The 19919-nt window shown below is 35.6% G+C and overlaps 1 protein-coding gene across 12 annotated transcripts in view; it reads left to right on the top strand.

Moving 5' to 3' along the window:
• N4BP2 (NEDD4 binding protein 2) overlaps positions 1-19919 on the top strand; it is a 75889-nt gene that overhangs the window by 3822 nt on the left and 52148 nt on the right. For 8 of the 12 annotated variants that reach the window (XR_008296350.1, XR_003418851.2, XM_027055633.2 and 5 more), the window contains exons 2-5: positions 10738-10820; positions 12532-12874; positions 16723-17863; positions 18444-18568. Coding sequence is in view for 10 of the 12 variants with exons in the window: in XM_027055633.2 (XP_026911434.1) it covers positions 12646-12874; positions 16723-17863; positions 18444-18568 (1495 nt within the window). In the remaining 2 variants the exon portion in view is untranslated. Of the gene's footprint in view, positions 1-10737; positions 10821-12531; positions 12875-15254; positions 15348-16722; positions 17864-18443; positions 18569-19919 lie in introns of those variants that run through there. The other 4 variants (XM_027055658.2, XM_027055651.2, XM_053217447.1 and 1 more) reach the window with 4 other exon arrangements.

Below are 19919 nucleotides of genomic sequence, written 5' to 3'. Positions count from 1 at the left end.
GTGTGGGTGGTCGGCACTCCTAACCACTCCCAACGTTGTTGGGATCAGCTGTAATTTAAGATTTCTTGATACATAGTGCCAGTTTGCTTTCTAGAAAGGTTATACTAGTTTATTCTTATCACAATGTATGAAAATTCCTATTTCACTATAACTTTGCCAACAATGGCTATTATTATTTAAAAAATATTTTTTATCTATTAGGCAACATAATCTCTCTTTTTTTAACATTAATTTATTTTTGAGAGAGAGAGCATGAGTGTGAGTGGGGGAGGGGCAGAGAGAGAGAGGGAGGCATAGAATCTGAAACAGGCTCCAGGCTCTGAACTGTCTGCGCAGAACCTGATGTGGGACTCGAACCCACAAACCATGAGATCATGACCTAAGCTGAAGTTGGACGCTTAACCGACTGAACTACCAGGCGCCCCAATAATATTCTCTTTTAATTCCATTTTATTAATAGGGTTAAACTTTTTTGTTGTTGTTGTTTAAGTAGGCTTCACGCTCAGCCCAATGTAGGGCTTGAACTCATGACCCTCAGATCAAAACCTGAGCTGAGATCAAGAGTCGGACGCTTAACTGACTGAACCACCCAGGTGCCTCAGTGCAGTTAAACTTATAAATTTTATTGAGTATTGTATTACTATTTCTTTTTAGAATCTTGTACTTATTGCTTTCCTGTTCTTCTTGTTTCTTTTTCCTTACCTTAATCCTTCACTTATCTAGCAGAAGTTTATTGAGTGCTTACTATGTGCTAGACATTGTTTTGGTATTGATATGTAGTTTGGGTACTTATTTAGTTTAGTGATAGCAATGCAAAAGTAAACCGAATTGGCAAAAACATTTGCCTTCAAAGAGTTCACTTTGTAGCGTTAGGGTATACAGACGTTAAACAAAATAAACATCTAAATTATAGAGTGATAATGAAAGGGAGATGGAGAGAACGTGTGTGTGTGCACAGTTTTATGTAGGGTGGTTAGGTCACTGCAAAAGTGCCTTAAGTAAAGTCTTGTAAGAAATGAGTCAGGAGGGGCGCCTGGGTGGCTCAGTCAGTTGAGCTGCCGACTTCGGCTCAGGTCATGATCTCTCTGTACGTGGGTTCTAGCCCTGCGTCGGGCTTTGTGCTGACAGCTCAGGGCCTGGACCTACTTTGGATTCTGTGTCTTCATCTCTCTCTCTGCCCCTTCCCTGCTCAAACTGTTTCTCTCTGTCTCAAAAATAAATAAACGTTAACAAAAAAAAATTTTTAAAGAAATGAGTCAGATATCTAGGGAAAGTGCATTTCAGGCTACAAATTAAGTATAAGGGCAGTGAAGCAGGAGAATACTGGGTGAATTTAAGAAAGAGCAAGAGGGAGAGTAGCAAGAAATGATTGGAAAGAGTTATTAGGGAACCAGACTGTTTAGTATCTTAAATAAGCTATTTTAAGAAGTTGAGCTTTTACTCCATATGAAATGCAGAGATTTTGGAGGTTTTAAAGTAAACCTTTGACTTAGGATCTACTGATTCAACATAGTCCCTGTCCATATACCATCTGGTTTCTTTGCAGAAATTGATAAACTAATTCTGAATTTCACATGGAAAGGCAAGGGGCCCAGAATAGTCAAAAGTCTTGGAAAAGAAGAGCAAAATTTGGAGACTTACTTTTCCTGATATTAAAACTTACTACAAATCAACATGATATGATACTGGCATAAGAGTAGACATAATGATCAGTGAAATAGAATTGAGAGTCCAGCAATAAACCCTTACACTTATAGCCAATTGATTTTTGACAAGGGTGCCAAGACCATTCAGTGGAGAAAGAATAGTCTTTTTTTTTTAATTAAAAAATTTTTTCTTTAATGTTTATTTATTTTTGAGGGAGAGAGAGATAGAGGATAAACAGGGGAGGGGCAGAGGGAGAGAGGAAGACACAGAATCTGAAGTAGGCTCCAGGCTCTGAGCTGCAGCTCAGAGCCTGATGCGGGGCTTGGACTCACAAACCTGAACTGAAGTTGGATACTTAACCGACTGAGCCACCCAGGCACCCTAGAAAGAACAGTCTTTTTCAACAAATGGTACTGGGACAATTGGATATCTACATGGAAAAGAATTAACTTGGACCCCTGTCTCACACCATATACAACAATTAAATCAAAATGGATTAAAGACCTAAATGTAAAAGCTAAAACTGTAAATCTTTTTGAGGAAAACATTGGCATAAATCTTTGTGACCTTGGCTTTAGCAGTGGTTTCTTAGGACACCAAAAGTTTAAGTGACAAAAAACCACACCTAATGATGGTCAACAACATTAGTCATTAGGGAAATGCAGTCAAAACTATAATGAGATACTGTTAGGGTGGCCATAATCAAAAAGATGGAGACTAATAGGTATTGATGAAGATACAGAGAAATGGGGACCTTATACATTGCTGGTGGAAATTGAAAATGGTGCAGTCACTTTGGATAATAGTCTTACAGTTACTCAAATGTTAAACAAAGAGTTGTCATATGACATGAATATATTTTGAATTTAGAACTGGCAAGATTTGCTGAGTGATCACATGAAGTATGAAGGAAAGAGGAGGCAAAAATGAGTTTTTTGGCCTCAGCAACTGGAAATTGCCATTGGCTGAGATTGAGAAGATTGTAGTTAGGACAGGTCTGCAGTGGAAGATCCAAGCCATGAGACTAGGTGAGACTAGGTGAGGTCACCAAAGAAGTAGGTAATTCAGGGAAAAGAAGAGAAAAGAAGAGAACCTAGGGGTAAGTCCTGGAACACTTCATTTTTTTCCAAGTTGAGTGGTGGGAAAATTCTAATAGTGGCCCTGTTCTTAAAAGAAGATAATGTCCTTAGCGTGTTCTGTGGAGGAGGGATATGTCAGCTCTGTAAATGCTGCTGATAGGTCTAGACCATTAGCTTTAATTTTTATTTTCTTTTTTTAATTTTAATTAAAAAAAAATTTTTTTTTTTTTTAACGTTTATTTATTTTTGAGACAGAGAGAGGCAGAGCATGAACGGGGGAGGGTCAGAGAGAGGGAGACACAGAATCCAAAACAGGCTCCAGGCTCTGAGCTGTCATCACAGAGCCCCAAGCGGGGCTCGAACTCACGGACCGTGAGTTCATGACCTGAGCCGAAGTCGGCTGCCCAACTGACTGAGCCACCCAGGCGCCCCTTAATTTTTTTTTTTAAAGTTTATTTATTTACTTGAGAAAGAGACAGCACAAGTAGGGGAGGGGCAGAGACAGAGAGAGAGAATCCTGAGCAGGCTCCATGCTGCCAGTGCAGAGCCCAGCATGGGGCTCGAACTGGAGAAACTGTTGAGATAATGACCTGAGCCGTAACGAAGAATCAGAGGCTTAACCATCTGAGCCACCCAGCCACCCCAGATTTAATTTTTATTTTCTAATTGCTTGTGTAGATAAATACAGTCCAGCAATCTTGTTAAATTATCTGGGTATCCCAAAAGATAATTTGTCCACTCAGTTGTATTGTTTGTGAATAATGATAGTTCTATTTCTTTTTTTCTAATCCTTACAACTTTTATTTCCTTTTTAAGTCTTAATGCACTGGCTATGACCTCTGGCACAGTGTGGCACTATAGAATAAAAATGATGATAGCAATCATCTTGTCTTATTTTTGATTGCAGAAGGTAAACTTTCAGCATTTCATAATTATGAGTTGTGGGTTTTTTTTTGTAAATGCATGCAGTTTCTAATTTGTGTAGAGTTTTTATCATGAGTGGATGTTGACTTTTTTCAAATATTTTTTCCGCATACGTTGAGTTGATTAGATGACTTTTCTTTATTTTGGTAATGTCAGGAATTGCATTGGTTAATTTTAAAGTATAAAACAAGTTTTGTAATCTAAAAATAAATTCAGGTTAGTTGTGATACATTACTTTTATAATATAATTTTTATATTTTGTATGATATCACTCATAATTTATGTATTAAATACTTTGCTTAGGAATTTTGCATGTAATTTCTTTTCCTTTATTAAAAACACTTTTTTTTAATGTTTGTTTTATTTTTTGAGAGAGGGAGAGAGCACAAACAGAGGAGGGGCAGAGAGAGAGGGAGACTGAAGCAGGCTCCAGGCTCTCTGAGCTGTCATAGGGCTCGAACATAGAGACTGACATAGGGCTCAAACTCATGAACCGCGAGATCATGACCTGAGCTGAAATCAGACGCTTAACTGACTGAGCCACCCAGGTGCCCCTGCACCTATTTGCATGAGTGAAATAGGCCTGTAATTTTTTTCATGTAATATCCTTGTAAGGTTTTGGTATCTGGATTATGTTGACCTCATAAAATGCGTTGGGAAGTTTTATTCCTAGTCTCTAGAAGAGTTTAAGATTGGTATTAGAGATGATTTAGTGGAATTTACTTATGAAGCCACCTAGACCTAGGGTTTTCTTTGTGGGAAGGTTTTAAGTCATTCCATTTCTTTAATAGATACAGGACTGTCAGATCTTGTTATATCAGATATAGTATGATGTGTATTTAAAAAAATATGTGCATTTCACTTGAAGTTTAAAATGTATTGGCATAAAATTATTTATGGTATCTTGTTATCTCTCTTTTTAAAGTATGTCTGTGGACTAGATAATGATGTCCCTTTTTTCATTTTTGATACTGGTTATTTGTGCCTTCTCTTTTTTGATCATGCCAGGGATTTGTCATTATTTATGTATTATTTTTTTAAATTTATTTTGAGATAGAGAGTTCCAGGTGGGGAGGGGGAGAGAAAGAAAGAGAGAATCCCAAGCAGGCTCTGCACTGTCAGCGCAGAGTCCAGAGCTCCATGTGGGGCTCAAACTCAGGAACCATGAGATCATGACCTGAGCGGAACTCAGATGCTTAACCGACAGAGCCGCCCAGGCATTCCAGGGATGTGTCATTCTTAACAGTGTTTTTTTAAAAAAATTGTTTAAATTTGAAAGAACCGTCTTTTGACATTTTTGATCCCCTTTACTGCGTATTTGTTTTCTATTTTGTATTTGCTATTTGTTACTTCCTTTCTAGTTTCTTTGGGTTTGATTCACTATTTTTTCCCCCAACTGCTTATTAAATGCTTAGATGGTTGGTTTTTCAGCCCTTCTTTTTTTTTCCTAACATATGCACTTATATGCATCTTTTACTGTGCATGATTTTAATTGTATCTCACGAAGCTTGGATATATATTTTTATTTGGTTAAAATATTTTCTAAATAATATTAATTTTAGTTATTAGTTATTTTAAATTAATGTTAACATTTCACTAATTAGCATAGTGAAATTCTTTGACTCAACTGTAGAAGTGTAGTTCTTAATTTTGAAACAATTGTGTTTTCTAGTTATATTTTAGTTACTCATTTCTAGTATAATTGCTTATGTATTTGAAAATAAAGTATATTTTGTGGTTATTGGGTCCATTGTTGTATAGATATTAAGTTAAGTTATATAGTGCATGGCTCAAATCTTCTATGTCCTTATTGTTCCTTTTTTTTTTCTTTTTGTTGGGGTGCTCCTTTTTCTAATAGCTATAGAGGGAGCGGTTTTACAAGCTGAATGCAAACTTAGAATCACTACATCTTCCTGCTGAATTGGACTTTTTATCATTGACTTTTATTATTGACATGTATGTCAATGGTGATTTAGATAAGAGCAATTTTATTTTATTTTTTTGGAAAACAAGTTAATATTTGACATAAAAAGCACAACATAAATCAAAATCAGGTGGAAAATCAGAACCTTACTGGGCTTCCTTTTCACTTACTTTAGTAAGTTAGAATGGCTTGTAGTTGAAATGAATATGGGAGAATGTACCAGAACCTTTTGGTTGCTTAGATTTCTAAAACTCTTTTTTTCCCTTTTTAAAATTTTTGTATTTTTTTCCAAGTATAATTAACATGTGATGTTATATTAGTTTCAGGTATATAATATAATGATTTAACAATTCTGTGTATTTCTCAGTGCTCATTAAGATAAGTATACTCTTAATCCTCTTTATTTCACCCGTCCCCCTACTCACCTTCCCTCTGGCAACCACCAGTTTGTTCTGTGTATTTAAGAGTCTGGCTTTTTTTTGGTCTTTTTTTTCTTTCTTCATTTGTTTTGTTTGTTCCACATATGTGTGAAATAATATGATATTTGTCTTTCTCTAATTGGCTTGTTTTACTTAGCATTATACCTTCTGGGCTCATCCATGTTGTTGCAAGTAGCAAAATTTCATTCATTTTTATGGCTGAATAATATTCCACTGTGTATGTGTATGTACACATACCACATCCTTTTATCTAATCATCTGTCAGTGGACACTTGAGTTGCTTCCATATCTTGGCTGTTGAAAATAATGCTAATCTTTTTGAATTAGTATTCTCATTTTCTTTGGGATAGTACCCAATAGTGGAATTACTGGATCATATGGAAATTATATCTTTAATTTTTTGAGGACCTTCCATACAGCTCAATACCAAAAACCCCAAATAATCTGATTAAAAATGGGCAGAGGGGCTGCCTGGGTGGCTCAGTCAGTTAAGCGGTTGACTTCGGCTCAGGTCATGATTTCATGTTGTGTGGGTTTAAGCCCTGTGTCAGGCTTTGTGCTGAAAGCTCAAAGCCTGGAGCCTGTTTTGGATTCTGTTTCCCTCTCTCTGTCCCTTCCCTGCTCGTGCTCTATTTCTTTCTTTCTCTCAAAAATAAACATTTGAAAAAAAAATGGGCAGAGGACCTGAATAGACATTTTTCTAAAGAAGACATACAGATGGGCAACAGACAAATGAAAAGATGCTCAACATCACTAATCATTGAGGAAATGCAAATTAAAACAATAATGAGATACCACTTGTTTTTTTCTTAACATGTTTATTTTTGAGAGAGAAAGTACACATGGGAGTGGGAGAGTGACAGAGAGAGAGGGAGACAGGATTGGAAGCAGGCTCTGGCTGACAGCAGAAAGCCTGATGCGGGGCTTGAACTCACGAACAATGAGATCATGACCTGAGCCGAAGTTGGATGCTTGACTGACTGAGCCACCGAGGGGCCCCAAGATACCACGTTACACCTGTTAGAATGGCTAAAATTAAAAATGCAAAAAGAAACAAGTGTTGGCGAGGATGTGGAGAAAAAGGAACCCTTGTGCATTGTTGGTAGATAAGAGCAATTTTAGTGTAGTTGTAGAAATGGTGGAGGCAAAACCCTGTTTATGAAAGAATGGAAGAAGAGAAATGGGAAACCATTGCTGTATGTTATACATGTTTTTCTTTAATTTTGTTTTTGATACATAGGTATTTTACATTTAATGTGGCTAGATGTGTTAGTACTTTTTTCTTTTAAGACTTCCTCTTTGTACTTTTTTGCTTATAAAGTTTCTTATCTTCCTAAGATGGGATATTCACTTGCTCCATGAAACTTATATTCCTGAACAGTGTTGTCCAATAGAACTTTCTACACTGATAGGAAAGTTTACTATTTCTGCTGTCCAGTATGATAGTCATTAACCACATGTAGTAATTGGACATTTGAAATGTGACTCATATGAGGAAATTAATTTTTAATTTAACATGATTTTTTTCAAAATTAAACTTTTTATTTTGAGATTGTAGATTCACATGAAGTTCTAATAAATAATATAGAGAAGTCTCCTGTGCTTTTACCCAGTTCCCCCAATGAAACATCTTTGCACAACTTTACTATGGTATCAAAACCGGGATATTGTCATTAGTACAGAATATTTCCATCACTATAAGAATCTCTCAATTTACCCATTTATAGCCACACCCACTTGCCCCTTCCTCCCATCCTTTCCTTAACCTTTGGCAATCATTAATCTATTTCTGTAATTTTGTCATTTCAAAAATGTTACATTAATGAGATTATTCAATATATAGCCTTTGGGGATTGGCTTTTTTCCACTCAGCACAACTGTCTGGAATTTCATCTAGGTTGTTTTGTATATCATTAGTATGTTCCTTTTTATTGCTGACTAGTATTTCATGGAATGGAAGTACCGTCAGATGAAGGACATCTGAATTGTTTTCTAGTTTTTGGTTTAATGAATAGAGCTGGTATAAACATTGTGTACAGGATTTTGGGTGAACATAATTTTTCATTTCTCTTAGATAAATGCCCAGGAATGCAATGCTGAATTGTTGTATGGCGTTGTGCACACATATACGCACAAGCAGGGGAAGAACAGGGAGGAGGAGAGAGAGAATCCCAAGCAGGCTCCGTGCTGTCAGTGCGGAGCCCAACATGGGGCTCCATCTCACAAACTGAGAGATCATGACCTAAACCGAAATCAAGAGTTGGTGGCATGACTAACTGAGCCACCCAGGTGCCCCACATGTTTAGTTTTTAAAGAAACTACCAAACCGTTTTCCACTGTGGCTGTACTATTTTATATTCCCATCAGAGCGTATGGGCCATCCAGTTTCTCTGTATCCTTGCCAGCATGTGGTGTTGTCATTAGTTTTTATGTTAGCCAGTTTGATAGATGTGTAAGTAATATCTCATTGTATGTAGTTTTAATTTGTATTTACCTAATGCCTCAAGGTGTTGAACATCTTTTATGTGCCTATTTGCCATTTGTACATCCTTTTGGTGTTACGCGTTTTGCCCATTTTCTAGTTGAATTGTTTTTTACTGTGGAGTTTGATAAGTTCTTTATATATTTCAGATGTTAATCTTTTGTTGGATATTTGGTATGCAAATATTTTCTCCAATCTGTAGCTTGTCTTTTCATCTTCTTAACACGGTCTTTCATGGAGCAAAACTTTTTAATTTTGATGAAGTACAGTTTACCAGTTTTTCCTATGGGTCATGCTTTTGGTGTTTCTGTTTAGCTCTAGGTCATGGAGATTTTCTCCTGTTTTTTTTTTTTTTTTTTCTAAAATGTTTATAGTTTTATGGATTTCAGTTCTTGATCCATTTTGAGTTAATTTTTCTGTGAAGTGTGAGACTTAGGTCAAAGTTTATTATTTTTTTTAATCTGTGGATGTCCACTGGCTGCAGTTTCATTTGTTGGAACAGACTGTCTTTTCTCCATTAAATTGTCATTTGTACTTTCATCAAAAGTTAGTTGGGCATATTTATGTTGGTGTATTTCTGGGTTCTCTCTTCTGTTTCCAGCTCTATATTCTGTTTTCATATCTACATGTCTGTCCCTCCACTGATACCATACAGGCTTGATTAGTGTAGTGATAAAACAAATCTTGAAGTTCAGTTGATTGATTCTTCTCTTTCAGAATTGTTTTAGCTATTCTAGTTCCTTTGTCTTTCCCATTTAATTGTAGAATAATCTTGTCCTTATCCACAAAAAATCTTGCTGGGGTTTTGGTAGGAATTCTGTATCTCAATTTGGGGAGAATTGACATCTTTACTATGTTCAGTCTTCTAGTCCATGAACATGCTATATCTTTCCATTTATTTAGATCTTTGATTTCTTTCATCAGTGTTTTATATAAAGCTTTCAGCATACAGGGTTCTGTAGTGATACCCTTTTTACATTCCTGACATTGGTAATTTGTGTCTTCTCTCTTTTCTTCTTTGTTACTCATGCTAGAGATTTGTCATTTTTTAAAGATCTTTTTAAAGAACTATCAATTTGTGGGGTACCTGGGTGGCTCAGTTGTTAAATGTCTGATTCTTGGTTTTGACTCAGGTCATGATCTCATGGTTTGTGAGTTTGAGCCCCCATTTCAGGTTCTGCGCTGACAGTGTAGAACCGGCTTAAGATTCTCTCTCTCTCTCTCTCTCTCTCTCTCTTCCTCTTTCTCTCTCTCTCTCTGCCCCTCCCCCCGTGTGACTGTGTGTGTGTGTGTGTGTGTGTGTGTGTGCACTCTTAAAATAAGTAAATAAATTTAAAAAAACTATCAGTTTGTTTCACTTATTTTTCTCTTTTGCTTTTCTGTTTTCAGTTTCATTAATTTTTGCTCTTATTTTTATTATTCCTTTCCTTCTGCTGGTTTTGGGTTTGGGTTTGTTTTGCTCTTTTTCTAGGTAATTGTGATGGGGGCTTAGGTTATTGATCGATTTGAGACTTTTCCTCTTTTGTAATGTTGTATTTGGTTGTAAATTTGCTATAAATGTCCACCATTGCTGCTTTAGCTGTGTCCTACAAATTTTGATATGGTATATTTTCATTTTCATTCATTTCAGTGTATTTAAAAAGTTTTCTTGAGACTTTCTCTGTGGCCCATGGATTATTTAGTATATTGCTTAGGTTCCAAGTGTTTGGAGATGTATTGGTTATCTTTCTGTTAATTGATTTCTAGCTTGATTCCGTTGTGTGATTTCAATTCTTTTAAATTTGTTGGGGTTTGTTTTAAAATCTAGGCTATGATCTATCTTGGTACATATTCAGTCGGCACTTGAAAATAATGTATTCTGCTGTTGGATGGAGTGTTCTATAAATGTTGATTATCCTTAATTGATAGTGTTAATTGTGTTCTGTATCCTTGGTGTTCTGTATCCTAGATGATCTTCTGTCTAGTTATTCTACCAATTGTTGAGAGAGGGCTTTTGAAGTTTCTGTAATTGTGGATTTGTCCATGTCTCATTTCAATTGTCAGTTTCTGTTTCACTTATTTAGTGACTCTGTTGTTTGGTGCATATACATTTAGGGTTGCCTTGGTGGTCTGATCCTTTATGATTATATAAGGCCCTTCTCTGTCCCTGGTAATTTTTTCCCCCTCTGAATTCTACTTTATGTGCTATTAATATATAAAGGTGTAATTTTATTTAATTTTAATTAATTTAAATTTAAATAGGCACATGTGGCTGGTGGCTGCCATATTGACAGTGCCGTTCTGGAAGATGGAGAGAACTATGACACAATAAGTTTAATTAAAAGGTAAATTTTATAGTATGGGTATTATGGGCAATGGGAAGTCAGGGAAGGGAGATTGATTGGGGCAGAGGGATTGGAGGAGATGATTTTAAATTGAGTAATCAAAGAAGAAATCATTAACTGACACTTGAATAAAGGTTTGGAGGAGTGAGATTACCAATGCAAATATTTTGGGGAAGAATATATCAAAGGCCAGCAGGGAGGTGAGCCACTGTAAGAACTTGGGTTTTACTGAGTGGCATGGTGAACCACTTGAAGATTTAGAGCAGGCCCTGATTCTGACTTGTTATGTGTTGTATGTATGTATGTATGTATGTATGTATGTTTTATGTTGCTGTATGAACATTCTGGCTGGTGTGTTGAAAATAGACTGTAGGAGACACGAGTTGGAAGCAGAAAGAACATTTAGGACACCAGAATACGAGTAAATGATGAAAGTAGCTAGACCAAATGGTTAGAGCAGATTTGGGGGAAAATATCATTTAGTTTTGCATATGTTAAATTTGAAATGGTTATTAGATACATCCAGGTGAAGAGAGCAAGTAGACTGTCTGGGGTTCTTCAGATCAATGAGTCCCTGCCCTTGTGGAGCTTACACTTTACTTGAGTATGGGTAGTAAATATAAAAAAAAAAACAAAAAAACCCGAAATGAAATATGTATTGTGTTAGAAGATGATTAAGTCTTATGAGGAAATTCAAGTTAGGAAAGGATAAGTGTTGTTGGGACTGACTTCCTGAGTAGGTAACATTTGAGTAATGATAGGAAGGTGGTGAGGAAATAAATGTGATAGATACTTGAGAGAGTAGTAGTTTAGGTAGAGGGAACCAAATCTAAAGGTTCCCGGGAAAAGCATGGCTGGTGTGGTTAAAGAAGAACAAGGAGGTGAAGTGTGGCTGGAGTGGCACTGAGCAAGGTCTAGGGATGACAGCACTGAAGTAACCAGGGTCTGGGTTATAGGCTATTTTAAGAGTTCTGGCTTTTACCCTGAATGAGATGGGAAGCCAGTAAATAGTTAAGCAGAAGAGATGTATGATCTGACTTATGGTTTAACTGAGTCACTCTGATTGCTGTGCTAAATATAAATAGACTGTGAAGGGGCAAGGATGGAAGCAAGGAGATTGGTTTGGAGACTTTTGTAAGTAATCTAGGCAACAGGCTGTGGTAGTAGTGAGATAGTGAGGAAAGGTCATATTCTGGATGCATTTTGAGGGTAGTATTGACAAAATTGGCTTATAGTTTGGATGTGGGATGAGACGAGTTAGGAATACAAGATTTTTGACCCAAGCAATTGGAAGGATAGAGTTGCATTAATTAAGATGGGAAAGACTGAGAAGAGCAGGTGTGAAGTAGGTGATCAGGAGCTCAGTTTTGGACATGTTAAGTTGATGATGCCTATTAGACATCCAAATGTAGATGTTCAGTAGACATTGTCATTATGAATATTGTTTTTTGTTTTTTGAAATGAAATGCTAATTAAAACAGTATACTCGCTGTTGTGAAGATACATTATATTTGTTAATATCTTAAATTTTTAACATGTTCAATCCTGGCAAAACTTGAATATTTTGGAGAGAAAAGTTGTTTGACTGCTTTTTGGCTTTGCTGCCAGAGTTGATGGTACTTTCTTAGAGTCAAATAAAGATACCATTCCGATTTTAGAAATGGAAATATAACTGTATAGTCTGAGTGTCTTTACTTACTTTCTATTTTAGGTCCTATTACTGCTGGATTGTGCAAGATATTTAACCGTGTTTTCTTTGAGGTATGACTTAAATATCAAACATCTTAAATAAGAAAAGGGAAACATTTTAGTTTTGGAAGTCAGAATGCCAAGGAGAAGGAAAAATCTTGGGGGAAATCCTTTTCGGAAGACCGCAAGCTCTAAGGAAGTTGTCGTATCCAGTGTTGCTAGTCATGAGGAGCCAACCACTACTCTTCCTTCCATGTGTGAGACAAAAGTTGATCAGGAAGAACTCTTCACCAGTATCTCAGAGATGTTTTCTGATCTGGATCCCGATGTAGTGTATTTGATGCTTTCTGAATGTGATTTCAAAGGTGAGAAAAAGTTTAGTTTGAATCCTTTGCATCATGTAAGAAGACTTCATGTACTATGCCATGACCAGCAGTAATATAGAAAAATGATTGCCTTCTTTCTCTTTGGTTAATTTATTGAGCATCTGCTATGGGCAAGTTATTAAGTTTGGTATTGTGAAGGATATGAGGAAGAAGAAAGCATAGTTTTTTCTGCTTTCAAGATATGTATAGTTCTAAATATAAGATGTATGTATAGATACCATATTCTATGTTTTATTTCTTTTTATCTTCCCTCTAGAACAGGTTGGAACTACCAACATTTTGGACTGGATAATTCTTTGTTGTGAGTGGCTTTCCTGTGCATAGTAGGATGTTTAGCAGCATCCCTGGCCTGTACTTTGTAGATGCCAGTAGCAACCTTCAGCAGCCCTTTTGACAAATTAAAAATGGCTCCACCTATTGTCATATTTCCCTTGGGGAGCAGAATCATCCCCAGCTGAAAACCACTGTCTTAGGATGTAAGCTCCATAAAGACAGATCTCATAAAATATTTTTATTGCTGTATCCCCAGCCCCTAAAATAGCTAATGACTCATATTAGGACCTCAGTAAATATTTATTGAGTGAAAAGATATTTTTATTTTTTTAGGGAGAGGAGGGAGGAGATGAGGGGGAGAGGGAGGGAGAGAAAGAGAGAGAGAATCTTAAGCAGGGGAGCCCGATGTGGGGCTCGATCCCACAACCCTGGGATCATGACCTGAACTGAAATCAAGAGTCAGACACAACCAACTGAGCCATCCAGGTGTTCTGAGGGAAAAGATTGTAATTGTGGGAATGAGAGCTTATTAAGAGTTGATGCTAATAGAGTAGTACTTCACAATATTGGCTTTGGAATCAGGAAATCTGGGTTAGGTTTCCAGCTCTGCCACTACCTCTCTGGCTCTGTTTTCTTATTTGTTAATGAGAAAAATAAAAGTATGTACCTCATAGGACTTCCGGTGAGAACCGAGGTTTGTTTGTTTGTTTGGTCAAGTCTTCAGTATAGTATTATTAATAACTTGTAATAAATTGTTTAGAAGTATGTTGACAGACAAGAAACTATCAAAGTTGACTGAATGAGTAAATTAAATATTGCTTTAATACTTGAGTACTTCAAATGTTGATGCTCAGTATTGCTATTGGCTATGATTAGTATAAGATAAAATTATTCTGGATTGGGGAAGTTTTGGTAATGCATGATAAACTTCACTTTTATTCTTTATGCAGTCTGTGATGTGAGCTTAAGTATTCTGTTATGTATGCAGAAAAACAGTTTTCAGCAGTCTGCATAATGCTCAGAAATGACAGTATATAGAGTTTTATGTGTGACTTCAACATTTATTTCTTAATGTTGATGTGTTTAAAATTTATTTGTTTCACATACACTAACATAAGCAATGAGGAATTACAAGAAAAATATATTGCCCTTACATCCTAACAAAAAATGTTTCTCTTTTCAAGGATCTTCTCTACATCTTGTTCATAAAAATTGATATTTTGAGCATTTTGAAATGATAACATTGATGAAATTGTGTATTTTGCTTTTTAAGCGTAACAAGCATTTTTTCAGTGTTGCTATGATCTTTATACTTATTTTTAATAGCTTCAAATATTCCACTGAAATGTTGTGCTCTAGTTTATTTAATTGTAACTAAGTTTTTCATGAATAACTAATACAGCACAGGACATCTTGGTACAAATCGCCTTTCCCTTCTTTTGGCTTTTTTTCTTAGTCCCATCGTTTTATTTCCTCATGTCAAAAGGTAAGAACAGTTTTCAGCTCTTGGAAACGTGCTGCTGAATTTGCCTACAAGAGGTGTGCCCAGTTGCCATCCCTCCAGGACTGTATAAGTACCGTGGTTTCACCACAGCTGTTTCAGCACTGTGTAGTATGACTTCACGATTTTAATAGGAATAAAATTTTGCTTTGTCTTAATTTGTTTTTTCTTTAAATAAACAGGATTATTGAACATTTTTGCATATGGCTTATTAATTATTATATTCTTGTGTGAATTTTTATGTGTTTTTATTATTTTATACCATTGTTTTAATTTTTCCAACACCCTGTGTATCTCTTGCGTGATATAAATATCCTGATCTTTTACTTACTTTTACATAATACTGTGTTTTTATTATATACACATTAATTTTTTGGGTTGATCTTGTGGTTTTCTATCATGTACATTTTCTTCATAGAAATACCTTTTGTGTTTGCTTTCTTCCTTTTTCTTTTTTTTCCTTTTCTTTTTTTTTTTTTTTTCTTCATGTTTAGGGCTTCTAACCTTTGTACTATTGCTATAATCTCCTAACTGGTCTCTCTGCTGGGCTTGCCCCTCCAATCCCTCTTTGTTTTTCTTCTTAAGGGAACATTAATTGGGTGCTTACTAGGTGCCAGTCCTTATGCACAGCACTTTTTCACGGATTATCTCATTTAATCCTCACAACAACCCTATGAGGTAGGTACTTTTATTATCCCCATATTGCAAATGAGAAAATCAAGGCTTACGCAAGTTAAGTAACTTGTTCGAGGGTCGTAGCCAACAAGTAGGAATTTAAATGTTGGTTTTCTGACTCCAGACCAGAGCTGTTACCTACTGTGCTGTGCTTCATTTTCATATTTCCTTAAGACAAAGCACAAAAATAAGCAAAACTCCACAAATTTCAAATGCTTAACAATTCTAATGGCTCTGTATTTGTGTTATAAGGGAAAGATCTCAGTCAGACGTTACCAGGCCTGGCTCTGTCACTTAGTATCTGTGTGATTTGGGCCAAGTTAATATACTTTTTGAACTTTATTTTCTTCATCTATTTGCTAGAGATACTAACCCTCATAGTATTATTTGAGGGTTCATATCGGTGATATATATAAAGCTCCTAGTTCAAATGTGGTGACAGATAGTTTCTTTAGAAAATAAAATTGATATTTCTTACCTTGACATACAAGACTCTTCCCAATTTCACTTGATCTTTTCCAGTTTTGTCTCCTTTTATCCACCATAGTACTGTGTACCCATACTCCAACTAACTTCTCTTAATACCTTAAATATACTTTGTGTTTTCAAGACCAGCTTTGCCTTTCCTTCCTGTGTCTGACAAGTTTCTTTTTAACCTTCAAGTCCCAGTTCACATATTACCTTACGTGAAATCTTTCCTTACGCTCTTATAAGGCTGTTATGGCATTTGTGTATTACTAAAAATGTGCATTATTTAATCTATATTATAATATAATTGTCTTCTAATTTGATTATCTTTAATTGCCTCCATTAGATTGCAAAAATCTCTTAAGTGTAGTAAAAACTATGTCTTATTTATCTTTGTACAATGTATATCCGATATATAGTATATGCTGATACTTATTTTTTGTATTAAGTGAAATTTATAGCATTAACCATATAAACAAATTAGATTTACAGGAGAGTACTGAAAATACTTTGTACTTAAAAGGACATGCAGTTGCTCAGTATTGAATAAATTAACTGGTTTTAGGGTCTTTATAAATAACTGTAATGTATATGATTATAGATATCTTTAGATACAATTTATAAATATTTTGTTAATTCACATTTATCAGAGACCTTCTACTTGATGGTAATTTATTAGCCTAGTTTATTACAGCTTGTCTGAAAGTAACAACATTGTATGACTCCACCATTCAAACCTTTTACTAATACAGACTGGTATACTAGTAAAATATTAAATAAAAAAATTACTTGAATATTTATAAATTTCTATATTCCATTCAGTGCAAAAAGTATAATTTTACATGGATTTTAATCAAATTGTATTTTACTATTTTCAATACACATTTATATTGTTGTCCTTGTTGTACAGTTGAAAATGCAATGGATTGTCTATTAGAATTATCTGCCTCTGATGCCAAGGTAGAAGAATCATCTTCAAAAAGCTTCATTGCTTCTGAGAGCCAAGTAAGTGCTGTGGGACGTGAAATAATGGAAAAGTATCCTCCTGAAGAAGAGAGTGAAGATTCAAAAATGGATTCATTTTTGGACATGCAGCTAACCGAAGACTTGGATTCCTTAATACAGAATGCTTTTGAGAAATTGAACTCTTCTGATGATCAAGTATACTCATTTTTGCCTTTGCAAAGTGTTAACAGTTTTAGTGACCCGAGTGCATTTGTAAATTCAGATGCAAGTAGCGTGACTCCCATTCTTTCTACAGAAAATGTGGATTTGAACAGTGAAAATGTAGAGAATTCTGCCTCTGCATTAAGTTCAAACACTGTAACTTCACATTCTGTTTCAGATGAGTCCAAAAGTTGTATAAAGGTTGACACATTGGCATTGGAAGATTCTCTTCTCAGTGGTTCTTTAAATGTAGCAAGTGACAGTATGGTGGGTGGTAGCAATCGTGGTCAAAGACCTAAAGAGCTTTTGGAAACTGAGTATGTTGAGACTCCGTTCTCTCAAGCCCCTGTAGATTTGGATGACAGTGAACCTCAGGCTTTAAGCCTTACTGTGCAAAATCTGGGGCTTGATTTACTAGGTACAGGTGGGGATCAGAAATCTGCTTCTGTCCCTGATATGTTCGTACCTTCCGAAGAGTTCAATTTCAAACCGCACAAACATACTGAACTGCCGTCAAAGGGGAAAGATGTGAATTACTGCCCAGTACTTACCCCTCTCCCTCTACTGCTGCCTCCTCCTCCACCTCCACCAATGTGGAATCCAATGATTCCTGCTTTTGACCTCTTTCAAGGAAATCATGGCTTTGTAGCTCCTGTCGTAACCACCGCTACACACTGGAGACCTGTCAACTACACTTTTCCCCCTCCGGTTATTTCTCACACTTCCCCAACAAAGGTATGGAGAAATAAAGAGGGAGCAAGTGCTTATCAAGTACAAGAAACCCCAGTTTCTCAGGTTGTAAGAAAGAAGACATCATCTTATGTTGGACTAGTTCTTCTTCTTCTCAGAGGGCTTCCAGGATCAGGAAAATCTTTTTTGGCAAGGTATGAGGTTTAATTGAGTTTTTAAAAAAGTATGATGCATGAACCTGAGCATTTATAACAGATAGAGAATATGAATATGTGAAATGCTTTTGCTTAATAGATATGTTTAGTAACCACTGAAATCTTTTCTTTTCACTAATTTTTTCTTATTTTGTGGCTGATAGCAGCACTCTTTTCTCCAGGAGTTTATTTTATCTTAGCATGTCATTTTGGGAGACAGAATAGAAGAAAAATTTAAAGATGATTTCAAGATTGTGAGCTTTTGAAATCAGTAGAAATAGCTTTATGTGGAAGAGAACTAATTTGAGTAGGAGAAAAATAAGTTCAACTTTGATTATAGAGTTGAAAAGCCATAATTGGTTTTGAATTCAAGGAACAAAATAGGTTTGTTTTAGGTCAGTTTTCTTGGGAGTCAATCTTCTGCTTAGAGCATTTCCAATGTGATTTGTTTGAATATTATTATATTCTCACTTTTAAATAACCATACTTGAGTTCTTTATTTGGATTATGACCTTGTGAAAACTAGGAGAGAGAATTTAGAAGAAAAATTAATGAAAACAATTCCATTTATCATTCACAGGACTTTGCAAGAGGATAATCCTAGTGGAATCATTCTTAGTACTGATGATTATTTTTACATAAATGGACAGTACCAGTTTGATGTAAAGTACTTAGGAGAAGCACATGAATGGAACCAGAATCGTGGTAAGAATAGACATTAGATTGTGGGTAGTATTAAGAGCAATATAAAGTATTTGTATTTTGACAGATATATAATTTTTAGGAAGTTATGATTCCCTTTAATTAAAGTTTTTAATTAAACTTAAAAAATAAAGTGAATTATTCAACTATATATAATATGTAAAATTATAATAATTGTTATGTTACATAGTAAGAAGTGAAGGAGGTCATTGTATCTCACAGAGTTGTTATGAGGATTAAAGGAGTTAATTTTTGTAAAATGCTTAGAACGTTGCATGACATGTTTAAGTTTTATTTAATGAATGGGAATCTTGTCACAAGTGTACCAGATTTTCTATATGGGTCTCAGAAGAGCTCAACATGGTTCCAGTTGTCTCCTATGCTCTGGTTCCTGTTTCCTGAAATGGGATTGGTGTTAACTGCTACTTTTTCCTAGATTGATTTACTTGTTAAGGGAGGCAGTGTGAGAGTAAAAGTGGCTCTCCTCAAACTGAATTTGTAGAGAGGTCAGAGATAAAACCTCACTATTTTTATTAGTGCAACTGTCTGTTCACTGAAGACAGTTTTATCATGAAATGTTATATTTTATGTTATGAACAGTTTGAATTTCATATGAAGAATTTGTAATACACATCGACAATATTTTTCACCTTTATTTTAAATGCACTGTATAAGTGATTCTTGAATTTGCCATCTGAAGACATTAAATTTTTCTGTGTTTTTTTCTTGAACTGAATATTAAAGTGAGAACTCAGGAATGTGAAAATACTAACACAACAAAAAATAAAGAAAACAATATGATGTGGTGAATAGTCTTGGATATGGCAGTTGCTAGCTATGTGATGTTTTACAAGTTATCTACACTTTCCAAGGCCTATTGTCTTCAGCTGTAAAAGGGCTTAATAATACTTAACCTTCATGATTGTTGTTAAGGTTAAATGAGAAAGAAGGGCTGAGCAGCAGTTGAACATGCCCTTACTACTGTAATAGTCCTAGCAATAATAATATTAAATTAATAGGCAGAACTCTCTTATTTATTAAAAATTTTTCTTAATGTTTATTTACTTTTGAGAGAGAGAGCAGGCAAGGGGCAGAGAGAGGGAGACACAGAATCTGAAGCAGTCTCCCAGCTCTGAGCTGTCAGCACAGAAGTCATGAACTGCGAGATCATGATCTGAGTTGAAGTCGGACGCTTGACTGACTGACCCACCGAGCCTCAGTAGGCAGCACTCTATGTTAAACAGCTTTATTGGGATAGTAATCACATGGTTTTAAGCATATTCAGAGTTCTACAACCATCACTACACTTTTAGAACATTTTTATCACCCCCAAAATATCCTACACCCATTAATA

This window comes from Acinonyx jubatus, chromosome B1 (assembly GCF_027475565.1).
Source record: "Acinonyx jubatus isolate Ajub_Pintada_27869175 chromosome B1, VMU_Ajub_asm_v1.0, whole genome shotgun sequence".
NCBI lineage: Eukaryota > Metazoa > Chordata > Mammalia > Carnivora > Felidae > Acinonyx > Acinonyx jubatus.
The sequence above is the reverse complement of the archived record's forward strand: the minus strand, read 5'-3'. Positions and strand labels throughout refer to the sequence as shown.